General features: G+C 41.5%; 1 protein-coding gene across 1 annotated transcript; it reads left to right on the forward strand.

Moving 5' to 3' along the window:
- Positions 1-3,827: 3,827 nt before the first annotated feature.
- On the forward strand, positions 3,828-12,451 carry LOC113015297 (transcriptional repressor scratch 1-like). The gene is made up of 2 exons (XM_026157254.2): positions 3,828-5,142; positions 11,278-12,451. Exons 1-2 carry the CDS (start codon positions 5,019-5,021, stop codon positions 12,063-12,065), a joined length of 912 nt encoding a protein of 303 aa, XP_026013039.2. The 5' UTR covers positions 3,828-5,018; the 3' UTR covers positions 12,066-12,451.
- Positions 12,452-15,414: the final 2,963 nt, after the last annotated feature.

Below are 15,414 nucleotides of genomic sequence, written 5' to 3' on the forward strand. Positions count from 1 at the left end.
AACCCCATTTGACCTTCCATTTGTCCTCTATAAGACCTGTCTCTATTTATTTTTCCCCTCTCTTGCTCTCTCTCTTTGTTTTTCTGTCTTTCCCCCTCCTTCTGTTTTCTTTCCTCCCTCCTGCGTTGTATCTCTCTCTGTCAGTTTTTGTTTACAAACCCTTTCATCTGGATATTGCTTTATATGTAAAACCCCTCTATTTGAATGGAGTTTTATTTAAAACCCTGTCATTTAAATAGCTCTTTAAAAGACAGAGGAATGGAAAGTCAACAAGGACCCTACAATTGTGTTTTCTGACAGGACTCACAAACCCGCCGACACACACAGACACACACACATGCACGCACAACGCTTGCCTGTCTACATGCATCCGAGTCTATTATTATGCTAATGAGTCTCCAGTCTCCACATGTCCCCACAGCCTCTGCACACACACACACACATACACACACAGACATATTTCGCTGAACTCAGCAGTATAGCTGCACTCGTGGCTAGCAGGGAAAATCACGAGGAATGGACAATTTCACCATCACAAAAACAGATGGGACAAAATGGGCAGTGTGTGTCACTGATCATCATGGAAAGACAGAGAGAAATACACTTACACGTCCGCTGACACATATGTACTGAATACTTACTTTTCCTTGGATTGTCTTGCTTTCTATGAATCTGGAACTTTCTCTCCAGTGATGAAGCATTTTATAAAAGAGAAAGATAAAATGCTCAACAAGTAGGAGGCTGTGCACCTGACAGTATGCTGACAATATGGCTCTACTATCAGCAAGTGCAGCTATTTGTTACTGTGTATTACGAGTCCAGAAATGCTGGGACGCTGTAGATAAAGTGGGAATAAAAACAGCGTGCAACAGTTTGCAAATATCTAAAACCAATATTTTATTCACCATAGAACTTTGAAAACTTACTGATCAATTTTGAATTTGAAAGTAGAATAAAGAAGAAGGGCCCTTTATTGTCATTGCACATGTACAAGAAAAGTGTGGGTGCTCCACACCAACTGTGCAGGAATAAAATATAGATAGTAAGACATGCATCTCAAAAAAAGTTTGGACAGGGCCATGTTTAGCACAGCAATTTCTCCAGATGCTCATAATCTTTTGACGACATTATGTACTGTAGATCAGCGGTCCCCAACCTTTTTTGTGCCACGGACCGGTTTATGACCGACAATATATTCACTGACCGGCCTTTAAGGTGTCGCGGATAAATACAACAAAATAAAACTAGTACCGGTACCGAAAAAAGAAGATTTATTCATAACACACGTGAAAAGACCCAACGATAAAAACGATAACAAAATAACGCTCAAAAACGAAAATACCCCTGAAAACCATACATTTCCCACCTGAGCCTCAACTCTCGCGGCCCGGTACCAAACGACTCACGGACCGGTACCGGTCCGAGGCCCGGGGGTTGCGGACCGCTGCTGTAGATGACATTCTACAGTACATAATAAGATATTCAAGGTATTTGCAAGTTTTCATTGAAAAACCTTATTCTGAAATTGTAGTTGCAGTTTTATTTTCCAGTTGTTTAACCCCTCTCCATCTTTACTTCTGAGAAACTCCCAGTCATCTTTAATACCCAGTCATGTTATTCACCTGCTGCCAGTTAACCTAATGCACCAAATGTTCACCCATTTGTTTATTTTTAGCACCACTTATTTTTCTAGCATTTTCTTGTCCCTGTCCCCAAAAATTAAAACTAAAACTTAAAATTAAATGTTATATGTTCTCAGTTTAAACATTTACTATGTTTTCTATGTTTGATTATGAACAAAATATGAATTTATTATAATTGCAAATGTTTGCATTTTGCCCTTATATTTTACCCAGTATTCCAAAACAAATATAATATTGAAGAAGTTTAAAATTATACTGGTGAGTAGTACAGCCCACCCAATTTGTTTAAACGGATTCTGAAGAATATAACTTTACTCACTTGCTCCTGCTGATAAATTAAGGAAGCTACTGCTATACTTCAGACTTGCCAGGCGTATCGTTGGAGTCATGAGAAAGTGCTCTGGCAAGTTCTGAGGTTTTCTCATCAATGTACTGAGAAGAGATTGATGAGAAAATGTCATATTATAAAATGTTTTCTCAATCTTCAGTTTTGAGGTCTGAGAAGTTGTTTGCTTAAACTGAAAGTGAGCAGCAGCAGTCTCTCGTGTTTTATTAACCCATCCATCCACCCAACCTCCTCTCTGTGCAGGCTCTATACTGCTGTATTACATTGTTAGCTGATTTACACATTTTCGCACAAATGACAGGTCATCATTTCTATGGCTGCTAGAGGGCTTTGTCACTTGAGGATAAATATGCATCATTTTAGGAGCATTTGCTGAAACAAACAAAGGGCTTGTCACAGAGTGACTGCTGGAAATGCTTCATGTAAGACAGTTTGTACATACAGTGTGTGTGTGTGTGTGTGGGGGGGGGGGGGGGGCAGAATACAATAAAACAATGAGATGGAAACTAAAAGAGGCTGAGAGCTGCACAAGAAGATGGGTGATGAGTCTCATTTGATTCAGTGCAACATCCATAGGTTAGTTTTTTACTAAAAATGTGATTTATTTAAGAAATTCTTCATACTTTCAGAGCCTCAGATTACATAGTCAGACACATGCTATTACTCTTTGTATTTAATGTTGTAAAAGCTTACATATGAACAAGAAACCTCTTTTATGCAACGCATAGATCCTGAGGCCACTGATGAATATGCTGCTGCACTTTGATCCACACATATTTACACATACTGTACTGTGTTTTAAAATAGACACACTCTTTCACACCCACAGGACATGCCCTCTCTGTCTCCTTTAAACATTTATCAATGAACTTTAAAAATAGGTTAACTCCAAGGACCTCACCAAAGAGAACTTACATAAATGCACACGTCACTGAATTACATCATACACCATCATCTCTCCTGCCAGGCTGCCTGCGTGTGTATGAATGGGGAAGGGCTTTGCATGACAATGTGTATATATGCAAGTCTGTTGCTGCCTGGTAGCTGGAGGGAAAAGTCTGTTTACATGATATTTAAAAAAAAGGTGGTCTCCGTCTATTTCTCTGTCTCTCTGAAAGACCATTCAGTAAAAACACCTTCACCTCAGCTGCATTAAACAAACTCATTGGCTGATGCTGACTATGGATTTATGCGCCTAGGATCTGATTGGTCAAGAGAAGCGCTGATTTGCATAAGAGGAGCTTGATTGGTTGATCGCAGCGTAAAAGCGTTGACCAGTGTGCGGGGCTACATTAGAAGTTGGCGTTGAGCGGTTGGTTTGATGGTTTTCGGTCCCTAGGAAGGACTACAAATCAGGCGGGCACACAAACGTTTCCCCTTAAAGCAACAGTTACTGAACTTTTTATAACATAACATTTTTATACGTCATGAGCTTAACATGCAAAAGCAAAAGATTATCTATAGAAACAACACAGTGTAACAGATTAAAAAGAAAACTTTCCTGTCTACATAGACGCAATCTTTGCTTTCCAGTTTATGGACTAATCCACCCATCCTTGCATCCATCCAAACATCTTTCACTGTCATAATCAGAGTGTGAGAGCGGGCAAGCACAAGAAACTATCGAAATAAAACCCTCCCCGGCTATCACAGAGCACCGCTGCTGTTGGTCCAACAAGACAAGATGCTCTTTTTTTTTCTTTTTTCTTTTTCTTCTCCTGATGAATAAAATTTAGCTCCAGCACACCCCCCAACCCCCCCCCCCCCCCCCAACCGCCCCTGGCCCCTCCTTCTCGCGCCCTATAAAGCCGCAACAGCTGATCCCGTGCACTACAGAGAGCCGCAGCTCCGCACGCGCGAGGAGTGGGGAGAAGAGAGAGAGAGAGAGAGAGAGAGAGAGAGAGAGAGAGAGAGAGAGAGAGAGAGAGAGAGAGAGGAGGAAAGAGAGAGGGGAGAGAGTGAAACGAAGAGTTAGCGACCGGAGAAGAGCTGTTCTGGTCTTCCAGCCGCAGTTTTTAAAAACAAATCTGAGCAATATTTTATTTATTTTAAATGAACTGTGATGACGTTTTCGCTGAGTTTGTGATATTCGAGCTGGGGTTTGAAGTCCTGCGAAGGTCTCGAGAGGTTTCTTGGACTAAACTGTCCCGACCTTTAACCAAGCGCTGCAACTCTGCTGCCATACTCCTTCCCGCTTCTTTGAGCGGCACCCAAATGTTTGTTTATTTGTTTGGGGTGGTTTTTTGGTCAAAAATCGTCAAGTCGTTGACTCACCTGTGTTTGGATTGCTACTTTTGAGCAGAAAGACCCCTTAAAACTGCTCGTTTCGCCTTTCTGTTCCTCTCCTTTCCCTCTGGAGCTGAAGGGGCAACAGCGGTTTGGCTGTGGCACGCGGTGTAAAACAAAAAAAACAAAAAAAAGAGGGGGGGAAGAGTCTCGCGACGGGAGGAGCTGTCCGGTGCTGAAAGCACGAGCCTGGACGTTAGGAAGTGTTTGTTGGGAGCTGTCCGCGTGCTGAAGACCAGCGGTTTGTTAGAACGAGACCATAATCTTTCTTTTAGAAGCAACGGATTTAAGCACGGCACGAGGGACGTTTTTAACGGAGCAGCCATACAGAAACTGACTTATATTCTTTTATTTTCCAGCCTTTAGGACTCCACAGGTCTTCCAGTGGCAAGTTAATGGGATGAAAACAGATCGCTTTCTCCACGAGATCCGGCTATTACTTGCAGACATAGCCTATATTTGACAAACCACCGCAAAAAAAAAATATAAAAAAAAAATATTAATATTATGTGTGGTAAACATGCAGAAGCACACGAGGAGAGCTCGGTTTCTTTGATCTTTAAAAGCCATGTCTCCACTTTTCCAAGGTGTTTGACGGAAGGGAGCAAGCGTAGCTTTAGTGGCTGAATTAAAGTAAATAAATAAAATTACACGGTTAAAATAAAAATCAGCTGATAGGTTGTGAGTTTAGACTGAAGTTGGATAGAAAAGCGTGTGTTTGTCGTGCAAGTGTAGGAGCCATCATGCCTCGGTCTTTCTTAGTGAAGAAAGTCAAGCTGGACGACTATTCGGCTGCCGATCTGGAGAGCTCGTATGGTCACAGCCGAAGAGAAGAGCTCAGTCTGCGATTCCATCATCATGACAAAGGTTAGTCACACACCTACACACACAAACACACCCGAGCACACACACACGCGCGCGGAGACAGGCGCCCATTTAAAGCCTGCCATGCATCCCTCTGAGAATGTTTTCACCCTCAGATTTAAAGCATTAGTCATGACTGTTTCAGAAGGAAGAGGAGAAGGGAATTACAGGGTCAAACTTCGGTCATAGCCCCCCCAAAAATATACCATTTCCAACACTGTAATTATACTCGGTGAAATGCTCTGGTTCCATGAAATAGTCTTATGTAGAGAAACAAATGAGAGGAAACCTACACTCTCAGTCTGATAAGAACCTCTTGAGACTTGGGGCAATAAAAGAGACGGTTTAATAATAATACAAAATAGGTCATATAAGGTAATATATGTGCGATGCACATTGGATCTGACTGCAGTCAGGTCGGAGGTTAAGAGCTTTCTATATAGGCACTTCATGAGGCTGAATTGCTCTGTATTATTTATGGTTTTTAATGCTCAAGGAAAGGAAGTCACATCTGGAATAAAAGATAATTTAAAGAAAACAGGAGAGAATGCTTAATGGAATTTCAGGTTTGCTTTGCACTCCCTCTACAACCTGTTATAGTTTTTAAATGTACCTGTAGGATTTCGCATCTCCCCCTGCCTTTACTCTTACACAAAGCATTAAAACACACACATCCAGCTCTGAACAGTTGCTGACATTAACATGTTAGTGCAGAAAAATATATTTTTCCCGAAGGAGCATACAAAGACTGTGGCGGAAGCAACAGGGAGCCAGTGAGCGCAGGATCATTGCAGAAAACCATGCTAAATGATTATGTTAATGCATTATGTCAGCAGCACACATACATTGGGATACACCGTTGTTCTGTTGCCAATTATATTATTCAAATCAGCCTTCTCTCCAGCACCTGTGAGTCACCTTCAAAGATTTCTGCAATCATGCCCAGCTACACTGGCTGCCAATGGTTCCCACGCACTGTATAATCTGGGGTACACGGGGAAAATACGATACAAAGTCAATGAAAAGGGCAGTATTTGGGTCAAATATTCAGTGGAAAAGTGTGGAAATCTTTTACAAAAGGAATACTTACCTAGCATTTCTACTCAGAAGTCATGCATTTGCTTTGGTCTGATAATCTCGGAAGCAAAACCACAGAAAACATGCCATATGCACTTTAACAGAGATGGGAGCTTTTATCTATGTCAATATGCCCTTGACATTAAAGATACGATACTGGATAAAATTACTATATGCTATGTAAATGGGTCACAAATCCCCAGAGTAAAATTGCTATGTGTTTTTTTGCTTCATTTATCCCCCTTTGGCTCCCTTTAGCTTATTGTTTTGATTTATGTTTTGAGAGTCATTGTTCAGCATCCAGTAATGTAAAGCAAATAAAGTGGCAGATTTTGCTAGAAAAACACATAACACCCTTATAGGTCAATAATTTGCCTGGGTTGTGTGTCTGCTTTATTCTGCCCTCTAGTGGCCAAAAATGAATGACTGCAGCTTTAAAGAGCTAAAAAAAAAATAAATCACCGTCACTGCACGGGGACAAGCGTGTAATGGAGTTAGTGCAGCCTGCTGGTTTTCGCATTGTGCCAAGGTCAAATGTAAGATGAAGAGATCCCAAGCGTTCTGATGATCTGAAACCAGAAACATGCAGCAGAGGCAGCAGCAGTAGCATTGTGGCAAGCATGTACAGACTAGGGAAGCTATCCCTTGTTATAAATATAACAACAGTTTGACTGAAGCAAATACAGCTTGTTGCACACACACACACACACACACACACACACACACACACACACACACACACACACACACACACACACACACACACACACACGCACGCACGCACTCTACTGTTTCTGTCAACTCGGCACATTTCCCAGGCAGCTTGCACAGCTGAGTGCACAGCATTACCCACACACATACACACACACACACAGACAGGAAGCAGTCAGTGACCTACAAGTGTCCAAAGCACACAAGTGTGCGTCAGTTACTGCTGGTTTGGATCAAAAATTAAATTGTAGCTTGCAGCCTTTCTCCCTCTCCATTTCTTTTTCTTTCCATTCCTAATTCTCGGTATTTCAAAGACACATGAAAGTGGGATGGCTCTAGTTTGGCAGAGTATTTAATCTTTAATAAGCATTTAGAACAGCTATCAGCTCTAATGCTGCTAAAGTACTTTGAAATGAATACGGAGTTGACACAGCGAGACAGATACTCAGACAGAGAGAGACAAAAAAACAAATAGAGACAGTACACTGATGCCGAGATGCGCAGCAACAGCAACAGTCACAGTCAGAGCGCTTTAAATGAAAAGGGATGAAAGGGAATGGTCATGTTTAATTGGCAGGGATCGTGCAAAAAGGTTCTGTGTGAGAAAAAAGTATCCTAGAACCAGACAGCGAGCTTTGTTTTTGTTTCTGCCTGTCAGTCACATATGCATGGCTCAGTCTGGCTGTTAGTACAGGTGAAGGAGAGGTGATATGGTACTCACAGAATAGTCAAAGATAATGTAGATAATGGATAGGGTTATTTTGCTCACTTGAAAAGACTTCTTTTTCAGTCTGTCTCCCTCCCAAACTTTCTTTCCTTGGACGCAGGACCAAAGATTTCTGCTAATTAGTCATAGATCATATAGTTCCCTACATCACCAGCAGGACAATTTACCCTCTGTGGTGGCCAAGAAATAATTAGTTATACGATGCATTGAGATAACAGTCACTGAACACCATCTTTTTGTCCCCAGAAAGATGAACCCTTTTCATCATAGACTCTAAATTGGCTTTCCATGTCTTGCTTATCCAGCAGGTCACGACCATGGATTAGTATGCTGTTTCAGAAAATCTGACGGTATCATCATTTTTCGCTAAATCCTAGACAGCATTTTGTGCAGTAAGAGTTTGGAATTTGGTGCCATCTTTGCTAACGCAATGTTGATCAGAGCAGCGGTTCTCAAACTTCTTCTGCCACTGCCCCTATCAGAAGAAGACGTCTGTGTATAAACCCCACAAACCGTTCTCAAAGCAATCATTAACCACTGAAAGTGTAAATTTTAGTGGAATAAAGGTCAGCAGGATAGCATCAACAAAACTTAGCAGGCAGTCCCGGCAGATCAGGTGATCTCAGTGCCAGCACACATTAACTGATGACGAAACTCTGCTCTACTACACATCCAGCTGGTTATCCCACATAGGTTGTTATTTAACCCTCTGAGGTCTAAGGCAAAACTGACCTTCTGGAAAAATATCTAAAGTGTTTCTGATGCGCATCAGATTATTTACTTTGTTCCCTGATTGCCAACACTTGGGAGAACGTCTTCTTCAAGGCCCTTTGCCGATGATACTTTAGACCTCAGTTGTGGCACATCTGCAAGCCACTTTGAAACCCACCGTCTAATTTAATTCTTATCACATCTGTTGTCACTGACACTTGCTCTGTTCTGTATGCTGCTGTCTTGCTGCTTCTCTCCCCACCTCCATCTTTCCATATTTGCACATGGAAGTGCGGTGAGGTCCCAGAACAGAGCTGTGCTGCCAAATATAAATTACTACAGATGGAGAAATCAATCTTCTTTTGACTATAGTGGACCTTAATTTACTTTAGTTTCACATATTGCACTTTTCCCCACCTGCAGTGGCTCCATGCCCACCGGTGTGGCATGTGCCACTGGTGAGTCAGGGCAAGGTTAGAGAAGGGAGGGAAGCAGATGTAGGTGGTTTATCTGCAGCAGCTTGCAAGGCTATACCACCTCCAGTGCAGCTGCTGAGTATCCACTATGGTCCAGGACTGTAGCAGGACTGGAAACTGTCAGTTTGAGTGATTACGACTCTCTACAAGATCTCCAAGACTCCAGCTGCTCTTAGTCAACATACCTGGTTATAAGGGTCCAAACTGAGCACTTGGTCATGTTTCAAAACTTTACTCATGCTCTATAAAACAAGACACACACACACACACACACACGGGCACACACACAAACACAGTACTTCCTTCCAGAGTGCAATGATTGAATATTTATGATTCATGATTTTCTCTCTCCACTCCACACCTCTTCTCCCCCCCTCTCGCTTTCCCTCTATTTTCTCTCTCTATTACTTGGTCTTAATTAAATTCGAAAATGTTAAATTAGCATGAGCGCTGTGTACAGGACTGCCAAACCACCCAACCACCATCACCACATTTAACGTAGCATTACTTTCTCCCCGCTAGGTTTTTCTTTCTTCCTCCCTCCCTCTCTTCCTCACCTTAATATGACTCCCCTTTCTCTACCCTTCTACCCTCTGTCTGTTGTTCTCATCACATTATCGACCAACATCTGAGCCTTTCTCAGAACTGCATCATGAAATTATATTACCAGCAATAGTATCTCCTCTGCTGTCTGTGTCTTAATGCTCACAGAGTGCTAATTGAAATGGAGAGCTATTGATCGGCATAAATCCACAGGAGTTGCGGCCATGGGTTATTAGCTACCAGTCTCTCCTTGTGTCTGTTACAGTTTAGCCTGTTGAGTGCCAATAATAGAAATAATGAAGCAGCTGGCATCATAACGCGGCATCAAATAATTCACCAGATTTGTCAGGGGTTGTGCACAAATATGCAGGTTGCTTTGGAATTTGTGAGTCTCGGTGAAGTGTACTTCCCGATTTCCCTCAAGACGGAGACTGTCAGTGTCACTGCGCCCACTGAGTAATGCACTGGACGCCCCCCCCCCCCCCCCACACACACACACACACACACCCAGCTGCTGTAATAGAGATGCTCTTTGTACAGCAGTTGAGGTTTTGACAGCCCTGAGGTGTGACTGTGTGCAGCTTCAGACCTGTCAGAAAAGGTGCAGCTGATGAGGAGCAAGTGTGCTCACTGAGCCCTCCAATGAAAAATAAAGATTTCCCACTGAGGGGAAAGTGTCTCCTCCTTGCTTGTAAGGACTGAGAAGCATTTTACTGCCACTATGAATACCACAACTGTCTCCTTCTCTTTTCCTTCATTTGCTTTGCATCACCTCCAAAAACCGATGTGAAGGTATTTCTTTCGAATCGACTCGGAAACCTTTTGGTCTTTTATGGATACTGGGCATAATGGGAGTGCAGAACACATGGTGAATGTGGTTCATGTGATCCTTATTGTGGTATGATTGATATTTAGAAACTAGAGATGCCAGGGTGTGATCAGTAATGTAATGTAGTCTGGAGACAAAATGTTAATAATGAATGAACTTTGATGAACGAGTGTGATTGAGGCCTGCTGTTATACAATACAAGTTAAAAAAACAAACAATTTTCTTAGTAGTGATAGGTTCTACAGAGCCCTCAGGGTCTTGAGTAGTATCGTAACGAGTGCTATAATAGATACTCGAACCATATCTTGTATTTCTACCACTCAGGTGCTTTCTTTTTATAACTAATTGCAACAACATGGTGGATAGTTGGACGAACTTGGCACTTAATATTAATCTCTTCCATTTTTGTGCTCTGCACTTTTGACCTAAAAAGTGCAAAATGATTAACATTTGAAGCAACATAATACGCAGTCATACATTTGGGAAAAAGTTTTGTATAAGAAAATATTTTCTAGTAACTCAAAAAAGAGAACTATTTTCCTTTTACCAATCTCAGATGTGTCATTCTAGAATAAAAGAAGAAATGTTAGCTGGCTGCCTCTTTTGGTTCATGGATTAAAACAGTAGAAGGAGAAAAACAGTTCCTATGTAATGCAATGTTTGTTAGTGTTTTGACGAGTCAGGTTCTGGAAAGAATCATTAATCATCATCAGAATCAGAATACTTTATTAATCCCAAAGGAAATTATGTGGTCAAAGTTGCTCCAAGACAACGAGAACAGTATGATGTTGTCCAAGAGGAAGCAGACGGTTTTACAGTCAGTGTCTCAAACTGGAAAACTCACACTCAAGCCATTTGTGTGGATAAGCAACACTAAAGTGTAGAAAAAGCTTAATTTAAATTTTGTGGTGAACTGCCCCTTTAGGTTTTTGTTAGAGACAGGTTTGCCAGCACTCAAATATCCCTTTTGACTCTGTTTAAGCTTTGTAGCAGTCACTCGTGTAGATTTCCAAGCCAATCAATCCTCCTGCCACAATGACTTACCTCTTTCTTTGTCTCTTCAGGCTACGTCAGTGATTATCTGAGTCCTAATCCTTACGACGATGTGGTTGGAAGCGATTCATCAGTCATCTCTAAAGTACCCTCCCCGAGCCACTCATCGGTCATCTATGGCCGCATCAACAACACATATTCTGGCATCCATGGTGATATCCATGGTGATATCCATGGCGATTCGGACCAGCCAGACAGTCCCCGGTCCGAAGTTTCGTCATCAGCCGGGGGATACATCAACGGCGACACAGCTGTGAGTGAAGGATACAGCGTGGATGCGTTTTTCATCATGGACGGACGATCACGAAGGAAAACCACGGGAACCCTGAGGGGAACTGCCCAGAGGCACACCTGCAGTGAGTGTGGTAAAACCTACGCCACATCCTCCAACCTGAGCCGGCACAAGCAGACGCACAGGAGCATAGACAGCAAGATGGCTAAGAAGTGCCCCACATGTGGGAAAGTGTACGTCTCCATGCCAGCGATGGCCATGCACCTCCTGACCCACGACCTCAAGCACAAGTGCGACGTGTGCGGCAAAGCGTTCAGCCGGCCGTGGCTGCTGCAGGGCCACATGCGCTCGCACACGGGGGAGAAGCCGTTTGGGTGTGCGCACTGTGGCAAAGCGTTTGCTGACCGGTCTAACCTGCGTGCTCACATGCAGACACACTCAGCCTTCAAGCACTATAAGTGCAAACGATGCAACAAGACGTTTGCACTCAAGAGTTACCTGAACAAGCACTATGAGTCGGCGTGTTTCAAGGGGGCGTTCTCCCCTCTGAGCTCCCTGGGAGAATGACTGGGGTGGTTTTAATTTGTTTACATGCAATTTTCCTGGCCTCATTCCCTACTTTTATTTCTTTCCCCCAAAAAGCAGAATCTGAGTGTAACAAGGTAGGAGTGTTTTCTCTGCAAGAATCACGAGGTATATGACAAAAATAGATTGAAGGCATCCGTTCCTATCAAGAACCCTCCAATCTCTCCTTTGTTTTATCTTCCCTCATCTGAGAGTGGAGTGAAAAGTTTTCAATGCCTAATTTAGACTGTCACCTGCGTCGATAAGTTACTTCCCGTTGAGGCTTTTTGAAATATCTGTGAAGATAAATAAAGCACAGCACATCTAGCTCATCATTTTTGAAGATACCTAGATCTATTTATGTCCATATCTACCCTCAGCATTGTGTTATTTTTTTTGTTTTCCCAATCCACCAGGAAATGACACTAAAGCACAACTCATCTCCAATCTCCAAGCATGAATCACATCATCGGTTTTCTTCCAGTGAGATTCAATGAGCTTTCAAGTTTTATGCGTTTCTAAAAACAGACCTTCATAATCTAAGGATACATGTGGTGTCCTGCTTTTACTGAGACCGACCTTGGACTGAGCTTACAAAGATAAAGCATCAAAACAAGGAAAGCACACAGCGTTTCTCCTGTGCAAGTAAACAAGATACTTGTAATGATATTTATTTATACAACCGGACACCCGCAGTATACAGTGTCTGTATACGTGGCTTCTGACATTACCACAATGAACTGTGAAGAAAAGACACACCTGTCACAATGTGGTAGTACAGGCAGTACACCTGTGTGGTGAGAAATGACGTATTTTTAAAACCGTGGACAAAAGAGCTCTTTTCTTTACTTCTAAGTAATGTTGGGATATGCGCTTACTTAACCGCAAACAGTGGACCGTTATGAGTTCCAGTTCAGGATCAGATGGCTAAAAACTCCCACTGAGCCACCAGGGTATTCCTTAACAGTTTTGCTATAACCTAAATCTGATGTTATTATTATTATTATTATTTTTTTAAATTTGTCAGTGTTGGATGGGGATGGAGACATTAAAAATGTCCTGGATTTCCTCAAAAAGGTCAAACCTTTTTCCAGTGTTGTATAATAGTTTAGTTGCATCAAGAAGCACAGCATTCATCTTTGAGGTTTTTATCTTTTTTTTAAAAAGATGTGTCTATTTATGATTTATGTATTTATGCATTTATTTACATATGCATTTACATTTGTATGGATTTGCACTTTACTTTGTTTTTTTTTTTGTTACAAATATGCCAAAGCATTTGACACTTTCTGATTAATGAATATCTTTTTACTTTTGTCAGCCACTTTAATTATTTAAACTAATGCATGCAAAAAAAAAAAGAGAGGAAAAAAATAATAGCCTAATAATGGAATCTATGCCAATTTTATGAATCTTTTTTGGATATTTTTCCAAACCTCTTAGATAACAGGCAAAACCGAACAAATTTCTGTCTTGGACAATATTTCGTTGATATCCGATAGAGCAATAATGCATGATATTTTTGAAGACACGTGAGTCATAACTGCTTGTAACATCTTGATTTTTTTTTTTCTTCAAATGCCACTATTCTATGTAGTTACGAGAAATGACATTTCAGGGAGTTAGCGAACCAAGTTAGTGTTAAATAATGGCGGGTTGGGTTTGGAGCTCTAAATTTACAGGGACTGTGACGCCGCTGTGACAGCCGGTCAGAAAGACCAAATTGGAGTGAGCAGGGAGTCTGTTTTTCAAACTCAGCTGCTTTGGTACACAGTGTGGAAAACGTTGCCTCCTAGTTACAATTTTATATTGGTATCATTATAATCTTATAGACAGTTGTGTCTGTATGAGTATTAGCAGCTGCTGGGGCTTCCAGGGGTTCACACAGGTGGTTCTACTCCTTTAGACAGAGGGCTCTGGGTTGGGTCGGGATGGGTCTTTTTGTACATGGTTTATGCACTGCCTGCCTCGTATTATTATTCTAAAATATCGTAGAGAGTAGAAGGTACTGCTGTAGACCTCTGGTGCTGAAACATGGACGAAACGCAAACCCTGAACAGTTAAAACTGTGGCCACTCTTCTGCCTTGGCAGCATATTGGAATTGTTTAAGATGTGAAACAACAGCTGTGCTGCTGAACCGGCTTCTCTTTGATCCTCACTAGTCCTTGAACACAGCCAGAGTTTCTTCCTATAAGTTGGTCACAATTATTGTGCTCTCTTCTCAGTATTTTTTTTAAAATCCAATCAGAAGATCAGTTTTGCTCGAGGGCTTTACATGAAAACACCAAACTCCATTTGAAGACTCAAAGGCTCTTCCTGATTTCAGGTTGTTTTTCTTTTCATCATCTCTGGCTGTTGTGAATTTAATGTGGCAGTTCTCGATGTGATTCAGACTTTTGTTGAGAACGAAGAGGAGACATTTGGTCAATATTTCAGCACCAGAGTGCATCGCCGAACACTTAGATTCTACTATGAACTACTGTAGCCTACTATAGCCACAAGCTAGTTTACCTATTCTTATATAAAAGCACTTCCTCTTATGAATTATAACCTAAAACCTTTTCTTTCAAAGATAGTAGCACAATGAAAGAGTTTAGATTCAGGTAGACGATGCCTTGTATGTAGAAATAACCTCTTTCTCATTTTTCTACTACAATGATTCAAAGATAGAAACGGCAACAAATATGCCGATGTAACACAGGCTGTTGTCCTACACCACAAAATACTGTTAAAAATGACACTTTCAGTATGTGCTGTGTCATTTTTCTTAATATATTTGTGAACGCATCTACACCACACCTTTTTTAGAGTAAATAAAAACCTAACTATTTTGCAGCAAGAGGCCTTGTAAATAAGCACTGATGTGACTTTGGAGTCTGATTATTTCTACAGAACTGTAACGAGTGATGATGATGATGATGATGATGATGATGATGTTGGCAGTGATGATGATAATGATGAAGGGGAGAATGATGAATTCGTTTGGAGCTTCCTGCTTTGTTTTGAATTCTTCCTCTGAGGTTTTTTTTTAGAGACCTCAAATGGCCGGTTTGAAACCATGTAAAGCACAAAGACAACACTGGGCATTTTGTTTCACTTCCTAAATAAAAAAATACTTTAAAAACAATTCTGTTTGTTTTCTCCTTCCCCCCCCCCCTGATCATTATGATAGCCTTTAGTCATCATGCCATTAGGCTGAATCAGACATAAAAACACTGGAACTTCATTAGGTACACCTGCTGAACTATTTACGGTAACACAAATATCTAATCAGCCGATCACATGACAACAACTCAGTGCATTTAGGCATCTCAAGACAACGAATTGAAGTTCAAACTGGGATCCTAATGG

This window comes from Astatotilapia calliptera, chromosome 22 (genome assembly GCF_964374335.1).
Source record: "Astatotilapia calliptera chromosome 22, fAstCal68.1, whole genome shotgun sequence".
Taxonomy (NCBI): Eukaryota; Metazoa; Chordata; class Actinopteri; order Cichliformes; family Cichlidae; genus Astatotilapia; species Astatotilapia calliptera.

Coding starts and splice junctions, on each gene's coding strand:
- LOC113015297 (XM_026157254.2), top strand. CDS start 5,019: ATGCCTCGGTCTTTCTTAGTGAAGAAAGTCAAGCTGGACGACTATTCG. Junction 5,143..11,277: donor ATTCCATCATCATGACAAAG/GTTAGTCACACA, acceptor TTGTCTCTTCAG/GCTACGTCAGTGATTATCTG.